Here is an 18,471-nt window from a genome sequence, read left to right as displayed (position 1 = left end):
TGATGAATAGTTGCTCGCCCAGAAAAAATAATAATAATACAGTTGATGTGTTTTTTTTTTTCAACGGTATAATACAGTTTGTGTGTTTTTTTAACACATAATACAGTTGATTTGTTAAAAAGCCAAGCATTCCAAAAATATGTCATAATCGAAAGGTATACCAAAACTGTGAATGATCTACCTACAGTTTGAACCGCTTTAATCAATAAATTGTAGCTAAATTAGCCAAGTCACACAAGTCTTGTTGGGAGGGCCCAGTTTGAAATAACACCCCATGTTGCTCAAGCAAACTCATAGAAGGTTTCGCATATGGTATTGTAACATCAAGATTAGAATTTTTATAAACATACCTACCCAATGGCTTTCATCAGAAAGATTCCATAGCCAAACAAACTGGTTATAATTCATCTTTTTATCATGTTAGATATTCAGGATGTGGAGACGTCTATGCAGGAATGCAATAAAACAAAGCAACATGCCCTTTTCAAAAATAGTTATATTCGGTATCCACTTTTCATCTCGACTTCTGATTCTGATGGCTACTTCGAGAAGATTTTTGTATATATACTATTTCCTAAGCGATACTCAAGTCTGATTCACCAATGAGCATGCAATTGCAAACTGCAGAAAGTACTCCAAGCTGTCTAGAACAAGACTGTTGTGTCTTCTTCTTCTTCCTCTTTTGTCTTTTTTAAAAAAAAGTAACAACTAAGGCATTTTCACTGAAGGGTCACTCAGAATTAGCATGATTTTCTCTTCTTTTTTTCTTTTTTCTTTTTTTCTTTTTTTTCTTTTTTTCTTTAATTGCCAAGTACATTAGCATGATGTTTTCTTTAAACAAATACATGTTTACCAGTATAATTGCCGATTTCATTTGTTCTCAGCCAAACACATACATACATAGACCATGAAAGACTCTTACGTGCCCAACTCAAAATGCTTCTGCAATCAACCATGCCTTTGATGCTCAATCTTAGAAGCTGGGAGACCAGAAGCATTCATAAAGTTACAATTTTTGTTTCCATTGCCGTACTTCCTTTCTTCACTGTCTATTTGTTGGCAACCTACTGGAGCATTAGGATTATTTATCATGGATTTTTTTTTCCAGAGCATGGTATATCTATGGGTCTCTAACATCTACAGTTTAGGACTGAAGAATGGACCCCGTTTATACAAACTGAAAACATGAATAATCTCATACTAACGTTCGGCCTGAGGATTGTATAATACCTCTACTTGCATATGCTCATAGTACACTTGAAGGTACTTGTAGACATGTTTTAATAGAATCCTATTGTATCAGTGATTCGGTGTAAATTTTGTAAATGAAGGTTGATGCTTCAGAAATTACTTCAGTTTGCATCTCTAAAAACAGCACTAGACATGAAGAAAATTTTGCATTTCGTTAAAGAAAATAGTAACTTAGAAAGTCATGGTAAGAGGGGCAAACAATAAGCTCCAAATGGATAGGCCATGTAAGTATCAAAAGATTCAGGATTTTCAAAAGCATAAGAAATAGCAAGCTTGCCTTTGAAGGAACTGCATAGCGTTTGCAAGAGACCGCAATGAAGATACTTTCAGTTCACCATTTCTGTTCTTGCTATGGAAATGTTTTAAGCTTGGAACTTTAGAAGCCAAATAGTCCCCAAGATTTGCATGGTTTAAAACTTGTCCTAAAGAAGCAGGTTATGAAAATTAGATGACCTAGTTTCCACAATACAAACCAGAAGAGAATGCTGGAAAAGGAGAAGTCTACGAAGGGTATTAACCAGTTTCACAATGGAAACCAAATACTGATACAAGTAACGGAATTCTAAACATACTTCCAAAAAGCTTCTCGGTGGATTTGGTCACCACCTGAGCAACCCTGCTCGTAGGAATCTTTAGCAGTTGAAAACAGTCATCAGCTATTATTATATGCCTAGGCAGGCGTGAATCTGCATATGGAAGCCGTAGGAGCACATGACCCACACGACGCAAGATACTAGGATCCTTGGCAAACCATCCTGCATGCAAAAATTCATACACATCAATTGAAATAACGAATTGAGACACCTAATAAGCTTCTTTTGCCCTTGTAATAACCTTATATACCATCAATGCAAAATCTATTGGCCAACGTACTGAAATCAGGAAGAGTACTAGATTGATTTGTGAAGACTAAACAACTCATCAGCAGATTCTGTAAAGAACTGATCAATTGAAGCACTGGTGCATTATCAAATGCCACCTTAGATTTTTATCTTTATTTTTTGGCTTGATCCTTTTCCCTCTGTTATACAACTATAACTTTATAATGGTAAGCGTGAATCTTCTCTGCATGTTTGTGCATCACGAAAAGCACATACATCAGTGGATGCATGCATGTAGATAAAGTATATGCTGGTGTTATGTACTTGTGTATGCATGTCGATAAAAACCTAAAACTGGTGCATCCATGTAGTCACAAGTATGCACTTACTGGGAAACATTAAAGAACAGATTTCTACCCACTCCAGGTCCAGGACCCACACTCTATAAGCTATGTAGGGCCCACCTCAAAACATTCAACTCCAACCTCACAAAATAGCAATAAATCTCACCAAATTCGTGAACATTTGAATGAATGAACTCATGAATCAATAAATTAGCACGAGTACTTCAGTCTAGATTAATAAAGATAACACTAAAACCTGATGGGATGTAATTCTACAGATGAAGATTAGTAAATGGGTGAGACAGACTTGAAATCTGGCCCATAAATCACCCAACTTCAGGACCCTAGTATAAACAGCCCCCGAGCCCTAATCATAAAACTAGACTCAGTCTTGATAACACTAGCTCCACCCTTACCCACTTACTCTAGCCTAAATACCGCAACTGTATAGCCTAAGCAAACCTCAGACCCATACTCAAACACCAACCACTATACAGTCCAGCCTAGAAGACTCCCAACTCGTCTTAGCCAAACCCAAATCCAGACATTGTCCCATAACTGCCTACTCATTAAAGCTGTTTCAGCCCCCAAACTGAAACCAGACCTGCTAACCTAAAATTAGCTCTCGATTTCAGCCCAAGTGCTAACCAAAATACCCGCACGCTATCCCCTCTGGTCCAATTCTCAGCCCACTCTTATTCTAGACTTTCATGTTTCAACCGAACCTGTCACATTCCAAACCTGTCCTTCAACCTTGTCCATAGACCTGTAATATAGTTGCACGAAGCGTGAAGCGAAGTGGCAACAGATTTGGATGCAGGAACAGGTAAGTATCTGTTTCAAAATGTAAACAATTATAAATGAGTAGAAAGCAGGAGCAGAAGCAGCACCTAGCTAAAAGGATCCTGCAATTGACTCATACATCATTCATGCCAAATATAAACCTTACTACCCACATCAGCTTATCCACTTTGGTACCAGAAGTTGACACCCACTAGAAGTGAGATTTCTCTTAGGGCCTGTTTGGCTTTCCAATGTCCTATGAAATGCAAAGTAAATGAGCCATTATTATCATTCCCATGTGTTTGTTTAAACAGGAATTATGGCTCGTAAATCGAGACTCAAATACACTTGTAATGATGTAGGCAAAGTAAATTATAATCATTACATTTTCACATTATAAAATTACTATTTTTATAGTGATTTCTGGGTGAAACAAACAATGTAGCAAAATCATTATTGCAGTCAAATGTAAGTGATGTCACCACACAAGTACAAGAGTAAATAACCATTACTCATTTACAGCCATTAACTGTTGTAATTGGAAAACCAAACAAGCCCTTAGTCCTGAGATGGCAGGAGAAGGTCAAAGCAAGACTTAGCATATGTTCCATCAGATAATGGAAATGATGGTAGCTCAACAAATCACGTGACCATTGTAGAATAGAACAAAGGAAGATAACTAAGACGCAAAGGATGATGGAGTATCAAGGGAGCACCCAGACTTGACATAAAACACAGAAACAGGTAACTCTCTACCCTTCAACCCAAATTTCCTACACCGAGTAAAGAGGAAAGAGTTTATGGATATGATCACAGCCCTTGCCCTGGATAATAGCCTCCATGTCATACTTGGCAAGGACCACAGGTCCAGTGCTGCAACAGCCCAATAATCCGAACTAGCACCTCTTTCTTGAAGTGGGATACTCTCCAGGATTTGATGATCTAACAAAGTGCATAATAGTGGAGACTGAACACCTCTTCAGGAAGCTCAATTAGAGCATCTTCTATGATTGGTTTACAACTGTCGGAGACTACTTTAGATTGCAATCCATGACCGACAAGCTGAAGTTATGATTTGCAAGAATCTCTGGAATAATGATGTTGCTTATTTGTTCACTTTGAGGAATGAAGGGCAAGCAGTAGCCTGTAAATGGAATGGGTTACAAGGAGAAGTTCAGAGGGAGATGATGGCAGGTGACCTCATAGTGTCCACGATCCCTTTCACATTTCTCTAAGACTTCCGAGAGCAGCAATAAAGGGTAGCCGTCAGATGTAACAGCCCCCTAGGCGGGGAATATTCAGCACCAAGGCCAATCCAAAACAGCTCCACTCCTGCACTTCCACACCACAATAGGTATTGCTCCCCACCTCCCAAAAAATTGCCAATTGGATATGAGCCAGCCTGTATCTGCCCTGTATCATTGTGAACTGATACAGCTACTGTATGGTCATATTATAACAAATTATTTAAAACCATAATTCCAGTACACCACCAATGTTTGGTTAACTACTCGTTTTGGACCACATTACACTGCGTCTATTTGGAATGATGACATTCCATGAGAGATTACCATATTTTACTCAGCCGTCCATTGTTTGTATGATCGCTCTTAAAACCCACTTTGGTTGTATGATCACAAAGTATAGAACAACAGCTTTAACAACATATTTGCCTTGATGCACAAAAGGAAGAAGATCAATCCTAAAGCCTATGCAAGGTGATGTACTGCAACAAGTCAGAAACTCTCATGATGATTCAAAAGACGACCATAGATGATGTTGCCAAGAAATAAGTGGACACCAACAATGAACAGGACAGGTGATGTTGCAGCCAGCAACAATGAATGAGAGACCTAGGAAGACAACACCTGCAAGAAGTCATAACAAGAAAAGGGGCATCAAAAATCACACCAAGTCAACAACGGGGACTTCATCGTCGACTTCCAAGGCAGTCAAAGATTCACCATAAAGATGAATCGAATCAAGGATCAACACCAGCTTCCAACTCGACAACAAGTTCTTTCCAAGCCATCAGGAAGACAGGAACTGATGCTGGATCATTAAATTGAGTCCACAGTGGACCCCACTACTTCCTGTAATCAGATTAGGCCATGATTTGTGGTCCTAGTTGGATCAGGCAATGATTTGTGGTCCTAGTTGGACTGGTGCCCAATCCAATTGGATAATCCATTATGGTCTGATTGACTCGTGGGCATACAGAGTCAATCGAATGGCTCTATATACCATACGACTGGATTCTGGGGCCCATAAGTACGACAGGATGCCATTTATACCATACACAATCAGTATAGGATATAGAGCTTTTATCGTTTATACAAACCCTATAGCAAATTGCATTCCATACAATTGCATATATATCCAACCATACAGTTAGTAAGTAAAGACTTTTTAAGTATTTGGATTTTTCTATTTCAGTTTCCTTATTTAGTATACCCTTTTTTAAAAGGCGTTTATTGCAAGTTTGAGATATTTTAGGAATGTTTTGAGGGAGGACCAATAGACTTTTAGACTTGGTTTCTTTGATTTTAAGTAGGATTAACATGGCTCAATAACCCCATACATATGCCACGATATTTTTTATTGAATAAAACTAAATTGTTTGTTTCCTGAGATGGATACAAGTACTAGGAGAAGATTCTTCTAGAAAATAGTAGTGATATGCCTCAAGGACCCTACTGGTGGAGATTCCCTTAGGGTTTGTGACTTTAATTCCACATCTTTACCCTTTTTTCCCTTTAATTTCCTTATTTTTTTAACTTCATTGGATCAATCGAGAAGTATTAGAGCATATAGTGGTGGAAATCAAACAGGCACGGGGTTCAGGCGAATGGCTAGCATCGTGGGTTTGCTCCCCACAGACGCGAGTTCAATTCCTCTCCGTGGGATTACCCGATGCATGTGATTTGCAGGCGGTTGCGTGCATCCACAGGGATTAAACTGGCCTAAAAATGGGGCGGGGACACCCTGTTCTCATTAAAAAAAAAAAAGTGGTGGAAATCAATCATCTAAGTTGTAATATTTGAATATTTATGTTTAAAGTTCAATTCCATATTTGTACTCGAAGGTATTAACACAAGTACACAACTGCATCACATCAAACCCTAAAGGAGATAAAGACGATATGTTTAGAACCATTAGCTTTGTGGGGAATCAAACTAAGACCACCAAAGTTTTACGTGAGTGGCTTCACAAAGTCAAGGGTTCAATCAATTGTTCCAGGGCACAAAACGTGAAACAGAAACAAGTAAAAACAACAAACGCAAAATGCCTTACAATTAAGAGTTGCCAGTGGGAATTATAGGGAAAGCACCGTGTATGTATGAATGTAAGTATGTATGCATGCATGCATGTATGGGGTGTTTGTGTGTGGGTATGTATGGATATGTGTGTATGGATGTGTGTGCGTGTGGATATGTGTATGGGTGTGTGCAAGTGCACATGTGTGGGTGAGTAACCTTGTAATCATGGATATTAAAAACGACATAAATTTACTACTATGGCCTAAAATTCCTATAGATGGGATTTGTTAAGCCCAAATCAGTAAGAGATAAAGGAGAAGGTATAATGGTTTAATTTAAGGAGAAAAATAAGCTGGTGGAGCAGAAGGTAACATCAACACTTTCGTATGAGTATAGTTTTCCACCAACATTGTATTTGCAGGAGTTACAATCAGTGTTTTAAATAGCGGTAGCGTGTTGCGTAGCTTTCAACCCTTTGTAGCGTGTAGCACAAATAGCATAGCGTAAACTACATGATACATCTAATTTTAAATCTAAATATAGAAAAAATATGATAAATATTAAGAAAAAAAGAAAAAATTATATAAATGCCTAAAAGATGATTCATTTTTCAAGTATAAGCATATTCAAGTAAGTTATTAATTATTATTAATCAAATGCCAATCCACATATAAAGTCATAAACCAAATCAAATAATTATCACATCGACAACTTTCTAAGCAAACCACTTAAAAAATAAAAAATAAAAAATAAAAAATCAAAGTACTTTAATTAATAATGTCTAATTGAAACTACAAGTCACAACTCACAAGTATGAAAAGAAATAAAAATCCCACGGGTTAAGTGTAACACCCTGGCCCTCCAATGCTCGGATATTGGTTGTCCTCAGGCATACACATGTTTTAAACTCGAAGACTTAGAGACCATGAGCGAAACCTTAATTCTAGGAACCTGAAACTTAAGTAAACCTTGCACATAAACAAGTCACACCATCCAAAAATCAATATCATTGGATCCATAATCCACTAGATCCCTAGTCATTGATCAGATAAAATTCTGGTTAAAACGGACCACACTGAATGTTCAATTCACAGGTTAATCAAGAAAGTTCATTGATCAGTCCCTCGAACCCGAGAATAGAGAGAAAGACCCCCCTTTGCAAGACAAGTTAGTACTATGTTGGTTCAACCGACTGTGAATAGCTACACATGAGTGGAACCTGTGTTCTGTCGGTTTGACCGACAAAAATGTCGGTCCAACTGACAGACTCCCATTGGTTATATACCTGCAAACCACCAAACCTTTATTTTTGAGGGGGCTATATATATATATATATATATATATATATATATATATATATATATATATTCTCTCCTTCAGTTGCGACCATCCTAACTGAGAGAGAGAGAGGAGTGAGAGGGAGAGGTCTCGCCACTCCGGATCGTTGTGGGTCGAGTTTCATCGAGCTTGGTGGTGTCCAGATCCTGTCGTAAGCCTGAGAGAGAAGAAAGCTAGTGAGTAGGGGCTACCGGTTCGAGTCATAGGGATATCCGTAGAACGATAGTTAAGGTTGATATCCTTGATTTGATAGCAAGCCAACGGTCTGAATGTCTCAACATCGAATAATTTTAAATTAGTGTAACCAAACTTCCTTTTTGGAAATATCTAGGAAACCTCCATTCTCTACTAGGGATCTTCACACATTCTCATGTGCTCACTTGTGGTTCCAAGTTGAACGATTTAGCATACAGTCTCAACCATCCGATCTGTATGGGACGTCAAGCTCGCTAAGACGAATGCTTTTTTAGAGCTTCATGGTTGATGGCCCACTAATGAGCGGTCTCGAGCTTGTTTGGTTAATTTAACCGTTTCTAGGGTGATTTGGGAAGTGGGGTTTCTTGTGTATATGGATAGGGTCTAGATGATCTAAGTTTATCATTTAGTCTTCACAAGATTAACGAAAATGATGACTTGGCCATGATTATCCTAAGCTATCAATTTGTAGGCCATAAGGGCAGTTTGGTCAATTTGCATTATGTACATGGGATAATCAAGATCTAATCCATTTGTTATGTTGATTTTAGGTGGATCTTCATTAAGCTACGGTTATTCTGATTAATCGACGGTGGGTTGCCTAGATCTTGGCCCTTGATGAATAGATCTCAAGGTTAGGCCCAAGATTTAGGTGATTGGGCCAATACATAAGCTTCCTAAGGGTATCTAATCGAATTTGTACGGTTCTGTAACAGTAACACCCACATATTCATTAGGATCGAGTATGGTGAAATATGCGAGGTGTTACACACATCCAGGTATGATTTTTCCCCTAAGTGTGACGCTCAGGTTTTTGTCGCAAGAGTACTGTACTCTAGAGATGGAAAACCCAGGCATTACATTAAGAGTATTAAATACAATACGGATGTCATCTATACAAAGAGCGACTTTCGAAAACCCTCTTTCGAAACTCTTTTTCTTTTAAGTTTAGTTTTAAAGGTTTTTTATCGTGAGTTTCACACCAACTTTAACAAAGGATCACCACCATTTTAAGTGAAAGTAAAGATGGGTCCTTACTCTTGCTATGGTGGTAGACTCTTAGGAGTTTCAACACCTGGTCAAGGGTTTGAGTACCCATAGGTGGTGAAATTCCACTACTGTGTGAGTGTGTGGGGGTGTGTGCATGTTTATAAAAATTTTATAAAAAAAAATTTATAAAAATTTATAATAAAAAAAAGAAAAGAAAAAAAAAAGTGAAAGTAAACAAAGAATGATTTTATTTTTTTAAAGTTTAGATTTTAAGGTTTTTTTTTCTTAATATGAGTTCTACACTATTTTTAACAAACAAAACTAAAAATATAAAAAATAAATGTTCTCATCTTTTTTTTAAAAAATTACATTGTAGCGTATGCTACAAATGTTAGATGCTATGTAGTTGTAGCATACGCTATGGGAGATTTACGCTATTTAGCTACGCTACGTAATGTACACTATGAGCGCTATTTGAAACACTTTAAAATATAGTGGTATACTGTGAACTGATGACAATAAGTGAAGAAATGATGTAAGATGCAAGTATCCAGCATTTGATCCATTTACAGCTAAGTGCAATAGAAATACTCCAATCAGGATCACTAAGTTAAGATGCAGTTTATACTTCGTTCTCCGAAAAACAGCATAAGAGGAAGTTCCCACCAACCAAGCAACCTTATTTTTGCTTGAACAACAATTGCATGTGTTCTTTATTTCTTTCTTCTTTTTTCGGTAACACAACAATAGCATATGTTCTGAAAGTATCATTCAACCACATAAAGTTTACTGTTTATCTGGAGAACAAATATATCTTCGACTCATTTGAATTAACAGGAATCCTTCCAAAACATACCGACAGTGTCAAGACTCGGTGAGACGGGAATAGCCCCGATGTTTGAAACAGCCCCATGTGAAGGTCGGAATCCTAATATACCACAAAAGGCCCCAGGTACTCTTACACCACCAACACTATCAACACCTGTAATTGACAGTCAGTCAGAAAAAAGATGCACTAAAGAATTTATATAAACAGCATTAGTTATCTTCATGGATTGCCTCAGAATCTAAAATCTGCCATAAATTTCAATGACAACAAGGGTTCAAAAACTAGATAAGCTTACGGTATTCTATGCATACAGTAAATTGTTTTGGAACATCTACAATTGGCATCCTCACTCAAAAGCCAGTACCGGCGCTCTTACTGACCCACCCATCAGTCACATGATAGCCACCGGCCATCAATCACCAACAGACACCCTTGCATAGAGCTGTCTTTCATCATCATCATAGCCATTCTCCCAACAATTTGGGGTTTGACATTTAAATGGTAGATTGGCAGAAGTTACATGATCGACTGCACACCAGACATCAATCTCCTCTTTATACAGGGCTCTTGGAAACGACCATGGCAGAGGCTCCGATTGATGCCATCACATGCCAAAACAATCCCCCAATGAGTGAGCAAGCAATGTAGGTCATGAAGGGGCTGTTCTCAAGCAAAACACCAAGCATGAAACACCCAAACACATGAAACATCATACTAGGAGTAGTCGGCAATTCAAATTAGTTGGAAACCCACTGATACATGATTACCGAACAAAACACACACACATGAAAGGCATAGAGCAGTTTTTCTTGATTAATAATATATGCAACAGAAAAGAATGTAACGAAGTAAATAATAGCAAACGTTGTGACAGAAATTAAGCAATCATCTTGATAATCAGGATGTTGGAAGCCAGACTTACTTCAATGGTAAAGAGCCAAGCTTCTTTAAGTGCAGAATCCCCAGATCTTGTAAAAAGCTGGCCACAGCTCTTAAATCTGGGATCATGGTAGTAAAAAATGATTATGTAATGGCCGTCATGTAATTGTAACCATTATGCGTTATGGGGTCGTAACAGCTGTTACGAAAAAACGGCCTGTAATGGTCCGTTATGTGGCCAAAAAAGGTTTTTTATTTTTTATTTATTTAAAGACTGTAAAGGCTGTTATGGCCTATATCGTAATAATAACGGTGGTGGCCATTATGGCCACCATTACCATCATGGAATACCTTGTCTGGGATTGAGCACTGAACAAAACCAACTTTGGAGAAGAAGATTTCTTGTATCTGTTATTATAGAGGTACAAGTGTAGTGTCCCCAAGGAACCCATTGCGAAGATAACTATCGAGAATTTAGCTCCATATGGGGACTGAAATTGTAACACCCCGTTGATGGGGACATCACGCGCACACGCGCACTCACGCCGCCCCCCCTACGCACGTACGTATGCAGAAGGAGGACCCCACCATCGATCTGGCTCGATGATGACGTCCAGAGAGGGCCTCCTAGCTAGAAAACAAGTTTTGGTTTAGAAAAGTGGCCCGATAGTCAAGAAAAGCCCACCATGGGATCTCATGATCGTGGCCCACTCATCGGATTGGTTTTATATTTTAGGTTTTGCTTATGGTTATTATTTAGAACATTGTGAACACTTTAGATTTCCTTGTTTGATTTTTATTTTAGTTTACTTAATCGCCAAGTAATAGCTGTCGCACATGGTGCGAGTTTTTGGGTATAGGGTTCTCCCTATAAATAGGCACCCCTTGTAGTTCTTTTCATTCATTGAAGTTAATAAAAAAATTTCTGCTTTATTTTTCTGCTTTCTTCGTGAGTTGTGGAAGAATTCAAAAGTGGGTGCGAAGCCCTCCTTTTTCAAAGGGCTAACTACCGTGGTGCGAAGCCACATCGATCCCAATTTACCCCCATCTTCCATCATCTTTTTTTCCATCTTCCCCCACCATTCGTACTTTGAATTTGTCCTTTTGTTGCATCAGATTTCTTCATTGAAGCAGGTTTCCAGATTTCGGCCCGCAGGCGATCTGAAACTTCGGCGGAGCACCACGCACAAACCGTACATCGGATCGAGCTGAAATTTGGAGGTTTTGGAGTCCATCCCTGGCTGACCAGGGCCAAGGTGGCCTTTTTCTGAATAGTGGGCCCCACACACGTGCGGCCGGGATCACACGCACGTCCGTTTGAGCCATTGTTGTTGTCCACACGCGGGATCATCTTTTGGCTTAGGTTTTTATCCTCTTTTATCCTCTCATAGTCATTTTTTCATGAATCCTAACCCTATATTACATGATCCCTAATTGATTTGCCCCTTTTTATCACCTTAGGGTTTCTTGAATTGAAATTAGGGAATCCCTTGGATTAGGGACTGATTTTTATGCATGAGTAGTTGATTTTATTTCCCTTTGACATTGTTTGGTTTATAATTTTATTGGTCCAGTCCTAGCCTGTGTCGGCTTGGACCCGCATAGATTCCTCTTTAATTGAATGTTTGGATTTTCATGTGGGATGTGGAATTTGTGTGATTGTTTCTGAATTGGTGTGATCTAAGCCTGCAATCTTGCATATCATATTTAATTTTCCATGTCCTGCATCACCCGTCCATTCCGTACCATTTTCTATGTATATGTACACGATGATCGATGCCCTTAGCTAGACCTGGATTGGCCGTTCATAGCACACACCCGACTGACCAGAACCTCAAGACCTCGAAACCTATTTCATATCGATCGCCTCGTCGTTGCGATTACGTAGAGACCACCCATGCGTCTGTACGATACACCGTTAGTGAGATACGCTGTGAAGAATCATTAGTGTATCATATGCGCAAAGCGCCATATACTCCATTCCACACATGTGCATAACACATGTCATACACACATGCACATGCCACACATGGGTGAGAGAATCTCTACCCATGTGTGTGATGTCACACACCCATACCTCCCATCTCTCATGTACTCCTCAAAGTCAACAACTTTCCATTCCATACCCTATGTATGACATCATCACACCATGCCATCCCATGCTCCTTTAATCCACCATTAATTACAAATCATGAATTAATTGTCATAATCTTAGTCTAAGCTAACTAAGATCACATTAATTGAATTTAACCACATTTTAACAATTTCTTTACATATATCCCTTCATTCCTTAACATTTCACCATTTTTCTACAGAGAGAGAGAGAGAGAGAGAGAGGAGTGATCTTGGTGGGCCATCAACTCCATCAATCCCATCCTTTCCATCCATCTCAACCATCAATTCCATTCCTTCCATCCATCTAATTCATCAAGGTGAGTACACCCACTCTACTCTTGGTTTGTTTTCTTTTTGATTATTTGTATGATTATTAGTGGTGACGATTTGATGATAATGATGTGATCAATGGTGTGGATACATAGGAGAATACATATAAAAAGATGATAAAAAATGGTGATGATATGATGATAATGATGTGTTTAATGATGTGGATTTGTGGGAAAATACATATAAAAAGATTAATAATAACAATAATTTATTATAGACTTTATGTGGGACCCATTGATATTGGGCCCCACCAGAATTTTGTAGGCCATCCAAACTGTTCAAAGTGTGGCCCATTGGGCTGGCCAAACACACACACTCACACCCATGCACACATGTGTACACCACACAATAAAAATAAATAAATAAATAAAACAAAGAGACGTGGACGTTGTCGCTGCCTGGACGCTGCAGCAAGCAGCGTCCCTGCTGCTGCTTAAAAGAAAAGAGGGAAGGGGTGTGGGTCCACAACGGGCCCCACCCACGATATATATATTTAATCCATGTCGTCCATCCGATTCCCCAGCTCAACTTAGGCGTTGAACCAAAAAATGAACCTAATCCAAATCTCTGGTAGGCCACACCATCAAAAAGACTATTTTAATAGTGATAAATTGTTAGGGCCCGCTGTGATGTTTCTGTACGTCAAAAAATGCTAAATATTGGGCTTGTTAGATCCATATCGGGCCATAGAATCCAACTGATGGGGTGGATCATCTTGATGTGCACACCACCTATGAAAAACCACAGTAAAACAAAAATATATATATATAGGCAAGGGGCGTTAGCCCCTCGTTGCTACTGACGTCCAGCGTCCTCTGGACGCTGCAGCTCCTGCTGCTTGGATAGGCAGGGACCGTGGGTCCCAGCCATAGGCCCCACCATGATGTATGTCGATCATCAGCACCGTGCAGTTGATGGGTCCCCTTTAAATGATGAGATCCCCCAAAAATCAGTTGTATATGGAACTCAGGTGGCCCACACCATCTAAAATCATGTGAAGAGTAGGTAAATTACATAAAAATACTTTCTTGGGTCCAGCTGAACTTTGGATACATCTGAAACTTGGACTGACCCCTCAACCAAGTGGGACATACAGAATGGATGGACTGGATCTCTCAAGTGACCCACCTTGATGAGAACGATAATATAATTAAAAATAAAATAAAATAAAATAATAAAATAGAAAAGAAAGGTTTGAAGGAGGTGACGTCCTCCGTCCAGACGGCGGTCCCTGCCCACTTTTAGGGTAAAGTTTTGTGGGGCTGATCATGGCCACACCATGATGTATGTACTAAATCCACACCATTCATCCATCTTACTAGCCCCATTATGATATGGTCCCAAAAATCAGGCCGATTAGAAGTTCATGCAAGCCAAGCCACTTGGACAATGGAAATTGTACTCAAAATACTTATATTTTTCTGGGGCCCACCTTGGTGATGAAAGGTATATCTGGGCCATTCATCCACTCCTTCGGACCATTTTAAGTCATGAGAAAAAGAATGAGGTAGATCCACACCTTAGGTGGATCACACTATAAGAAACAGTGGGAATAAAAATCCCTACTATTAAATCCTTTGAGTTATACTTTGATGTGTAACTGTCAGTAAAGTTGGGTTAGCCATTAGACCGTGGAGCCAACTCGTTACATGTATTTTATATCCAAGTCGTCCATCATTTAGACCATCCATGTGTTATGAGCCCCACCCGACGTATGTACCTTATATCCATGTCATTCGTCTAATGGGTGGTATCAGCTATGATGTTGTTTGTTGTACAAATTGTTCATGGGGTGAACCCCACCATGTCAATGAGACCCACAATTATACAAAATATAATAATAATAATAATAAGAAGAAGAAAAGGGACTTGCATGCTTACAAATGAAAACTTTCCTGGACATAATGTGATGCATGTGAAGCCCACCTAGGTGCATGTGTTGTATACCCACACTGCCTATATTTTCCAGTCACTTGGGAAGTGGGCCCACCTCCTGCTCGTAGACACAAGATGAAGTAGAACTCAATTTTAGGTGGGCCACGCTACAAGTAGAAATAGTAGTAATAACCATTGGAAATTCTTAGGCTCTAGTGTGCCCCTATATGTTGGGATGCTTCATTGACCATGGACTCCACCTTGTAGTATGATGTAGATCCATGCCATTCATCGGTTTATCCTTATCATTTTAGGGTATGGTCCCATAGTCTAGTCAGATCCAAATCTCATGCCACGGGAGCAATATTGATCACTTGTCCACCGTTAAATATTTCCTAGAGCTGCAGTAGTGTTTGTGAGAAATCTATCCATCTATTCTTTTGAACCGATCATGGACCACCTAATATACATGTTTTATCAGCCATTCATCTATTTTGATTTGATCATTTTAGAGTGTGGGGCTGCCTATATATTTACTGCAATCTAAGTCGTTTTCATGGTGCCCATTGTAATAGTTATTCCTCATTTAGACCGTCAGTTGGTAGGAATCATGTGGATCACTACACTATAGGAATTTAGGATCTTGGGTGGCCCAACTAGTCATGTGAATTGGTGGAAGTTGTGTAGGCTACCACACCATGTGAGTGTATGATTTTTATAGCCCACCTAACTATATGAAATTGGGGCAATTGTATAACTACTTGTCTAAGTGGATTTATGATTGTTGTGGCCCTTAACCATATGATCACTGACAGGATAAATGGCAGGTAGATTTGGCGAAATGGTGTTGAATATATAGCTTATAAATCTTGTGATCATGCGTGACGTGGATAGCCGTAAATCATGTGGGTATGTGGGGAATGTGTGGCCCAACCATATGATCATGTGGTGCTTAGGTGACTGTTAAGCTATGTGAAATTGTGGTACTGGCCACCTGACTATGTGAAAGTTTAGTAAAGTGGTTGCCCCATTATGCGAGCTATGGTATAATTAAAATAATAATAATAATAAGTAACCATCTCACCTTAAGTCTCTCATTATGACAAGTAGAGTGACATTTCTGTGGCCACTCAACCATACGGACTTCTGATAATGGAGTGGCCATAAGACCATGTGGGCATATGAGAATTGTGTGATTGCTCAAGCTCGTGGACTATGCTGATGGTGTAACCTATTCTGTATGTGAACTTAGGGCGTGTGTCAGATTGATTATGGACCCTACCTTGATGTGAGTATTGCATATTTCATCATTTATTCATTAGGCTAGCTAAATCTAGAATATGATTCCAAAATGACCTAGATCCAATTCCTAAATAAGTTAGACGACATGAAATAGTGTTAATTGAACGTATAACTTTCAAACACTTGTGAACCCACTCAATGTATGTATTTTATCCACACTGTTCAATTGTTTTGCCAACCAAACAGCTTGATGATGAAGCCTGTTAACGTGTGCCTCGTGCATCTGAACTGTTCTTCCTTGTACTACCTTAATTTATGTGAGATACCTATACTATCTACTTGTTAGGACCCACCGTAATGTTTATGTGTGGACCCATCTGCTTGTAGTACCATTTGGAAGTAGGACCTACTACGTTGTATAAGACAAACCCGCATTATCCAACCGTAACTCTTATGTGTATATTATATACCAATTCATTCAACTTGGGGCTCACTATATCTTATGAAGTTTACATGTGCCTACCAAACCATTGTAGGACTACTACAATAATTATTTGTAAATCCAATCTACTAACAACCCACGTGAAGATGAAGTTCACTACATAATATGAGTTTTGCCAGCACCATTCATCCTGTGGCTCATTTACTATATGTTATGTCTAAGCCTTTTATCTCATAACCACTTGGTGCATGTACTTTGCATCACCACCACTCATTAACCATAAGGCCCAATTAGGGTATAACCATGTGGTCCCAATAGAAGAAAATCATATCGGGCCAAAGCCACTAATGGAATATCTATCTTGCGAAGGATATGGTGTAACTCTTATTACAATTAATGCCCGTGATTATGATAGTTATGGATGATATTAGTGATGTCAGTAATTGTGGTTAATAGAAGCATGTGATTTAATACTTGATTAATGTTGTTCCACTCCCTAACTTACTAAATTCATCTACTTAACCATGTTGATATTGATCATACTCATGTACTATGGAATGATGGTATGTGCAAGTGTACTTCAATACATTTGTTCATGTGTAAGAACATGTCCTCTTCAGTTTAGTCACATGATCATGGATTGATATAGTTGATAGTGGCATATGATGATTATACGTCATTTTTGCCTTAAAGGTTAAGCAAACCCTAAACTCATGACATTATATGCATACCACATGCACTTGAACGTATGCCTTATCATGGTTGCTTGAATTTATGTATAATCATGACATACAGATGATCGAAATACCACAGTCGTGCCGTATAACATGAGTTGGATCTTGACGATGAAATGTACATCTATGATGATGACTTGGGTTATCCCTGAAAATGAACGGGACACCAGAAGTGTGTAAATAGTAGGGGATGATGTGCCCCTTGGGTTGAAAGTCCCTAAACCCCTATGCTAGCTAGGGTTGCCTCACCGTCGGGTCGAGTGGATACATGGGTCATGGATTTGACTCCCACTGACGAGGTCGGGTTGAGAAGAGGTGGGTCCAACCTGCTTAAGGGCTGAGGTGCAAACAGGGACCGGTCAGACTCGCAGACGAGGAGAAGCGCGAATGAAGTCCGCTACTGGCATGCCGGGTGGAAGTCCACCGCAGGGCGGGTATGTGAGGTCGATTACTAGTGTCTGGTGCATGGGTATCGACCACGGTGTTTCCCATGATATACAGTTGGTGGAAGTCCACCACAGGGCGGGTATGCAAGGTCGATTACTAGCGTCTGGTGCATGGGTGTCGACCATGGTGCTTCCCGAGATATACAATTATGATATGGTATGACAATATGATGATGATGAGTGATTACAGATGCGTGTAATACGGTTATGGCTGTAGTATAGGAGAAATGAAAATATGACTTGGTGATGCTGGTAGTATTGACTTGGAGTATTACTATGATGCATATGCATTGCATTGACATTGCCATCATACCTTACGTGTTACACGCCTTTCATCATCTATGATTTCCTTGTAGCATATTTGTCTTGCTTGTATGTAGGACACACTGCACACACGCGTGTACTCACTAGGCTTTTTGCCTAAGCTTCCTATTTCCCATTTTTTTCAAGACAGGAGTAGCTTGGAAGACTTAGCTTTCTCAATGCATTGTATCTATTTTTTTGATTTGGCAATGTTGACGTTGTGTACCTTTTGGAAAGCATTGTACTTGTAACCATCAGGATTTATAATGGAAAGTGTTACTTAGTATTTTGACC

General features: G+C 39.2%; 1 protein-coding gene across 4 annotated transcripts in view; it reads right to left on the bottom strand.

Moving 5' to 3' along the window:
* Positions 1-18,471, bottom strand: part of LOC131251431 (translocon at the outer membrane of chloroplasts 64) — a 63,796-nt gene that overhangs the window by 11,168 nt on the left and 34,157 nt on the right. For 3 of the 4 annotated variants that reach the window (XR_009173858.1, XR_009173857.1, XM_058252120.1), the window contains exons 4-6: positions 9,839-9,964; positions 1,824-2,006; positions 1,529-1,673 (exon numbers count right to left, since the gene is read on the bottom strand). Coding sequence is in view for 2 of the 4 variants with exons in the window: in XM_058252120.1 (XP_058108103.1) it covers positions 1,529-1,673; positions 1,824-2,006; positions 9,839-9,964 (454 nt within the window). In the remaining 2 variants the exon portion in view is untranslated. The remainder of the gene's footprint in view (positions 1-1,528; positions 1,674-1,823; positions 2,007-9,838; positions 9,965-18,471) is intronic. The other variant, XM_058252121.1, reaches the window with a different exon arrangement.

This window comes from Magnolia sinica, chromosome 7 (genome assembly GCF_029962835.1).
Source record: "Magnolia sinica isolate HGM2019 chromosome 7, MsV1, whole genome shotgun sequence".
NCBI classification, from domain to species: domain Eukaryota; kingdom Viridiplantae; phylum Streptophyta; class Magnoliopsida; order Magnoliales; family Magnoliaceae; genus Magnolia; species Magnolia sinica.
This window is presented reverse-complemented; position numbering and strand designations above follow the sequence as displayed.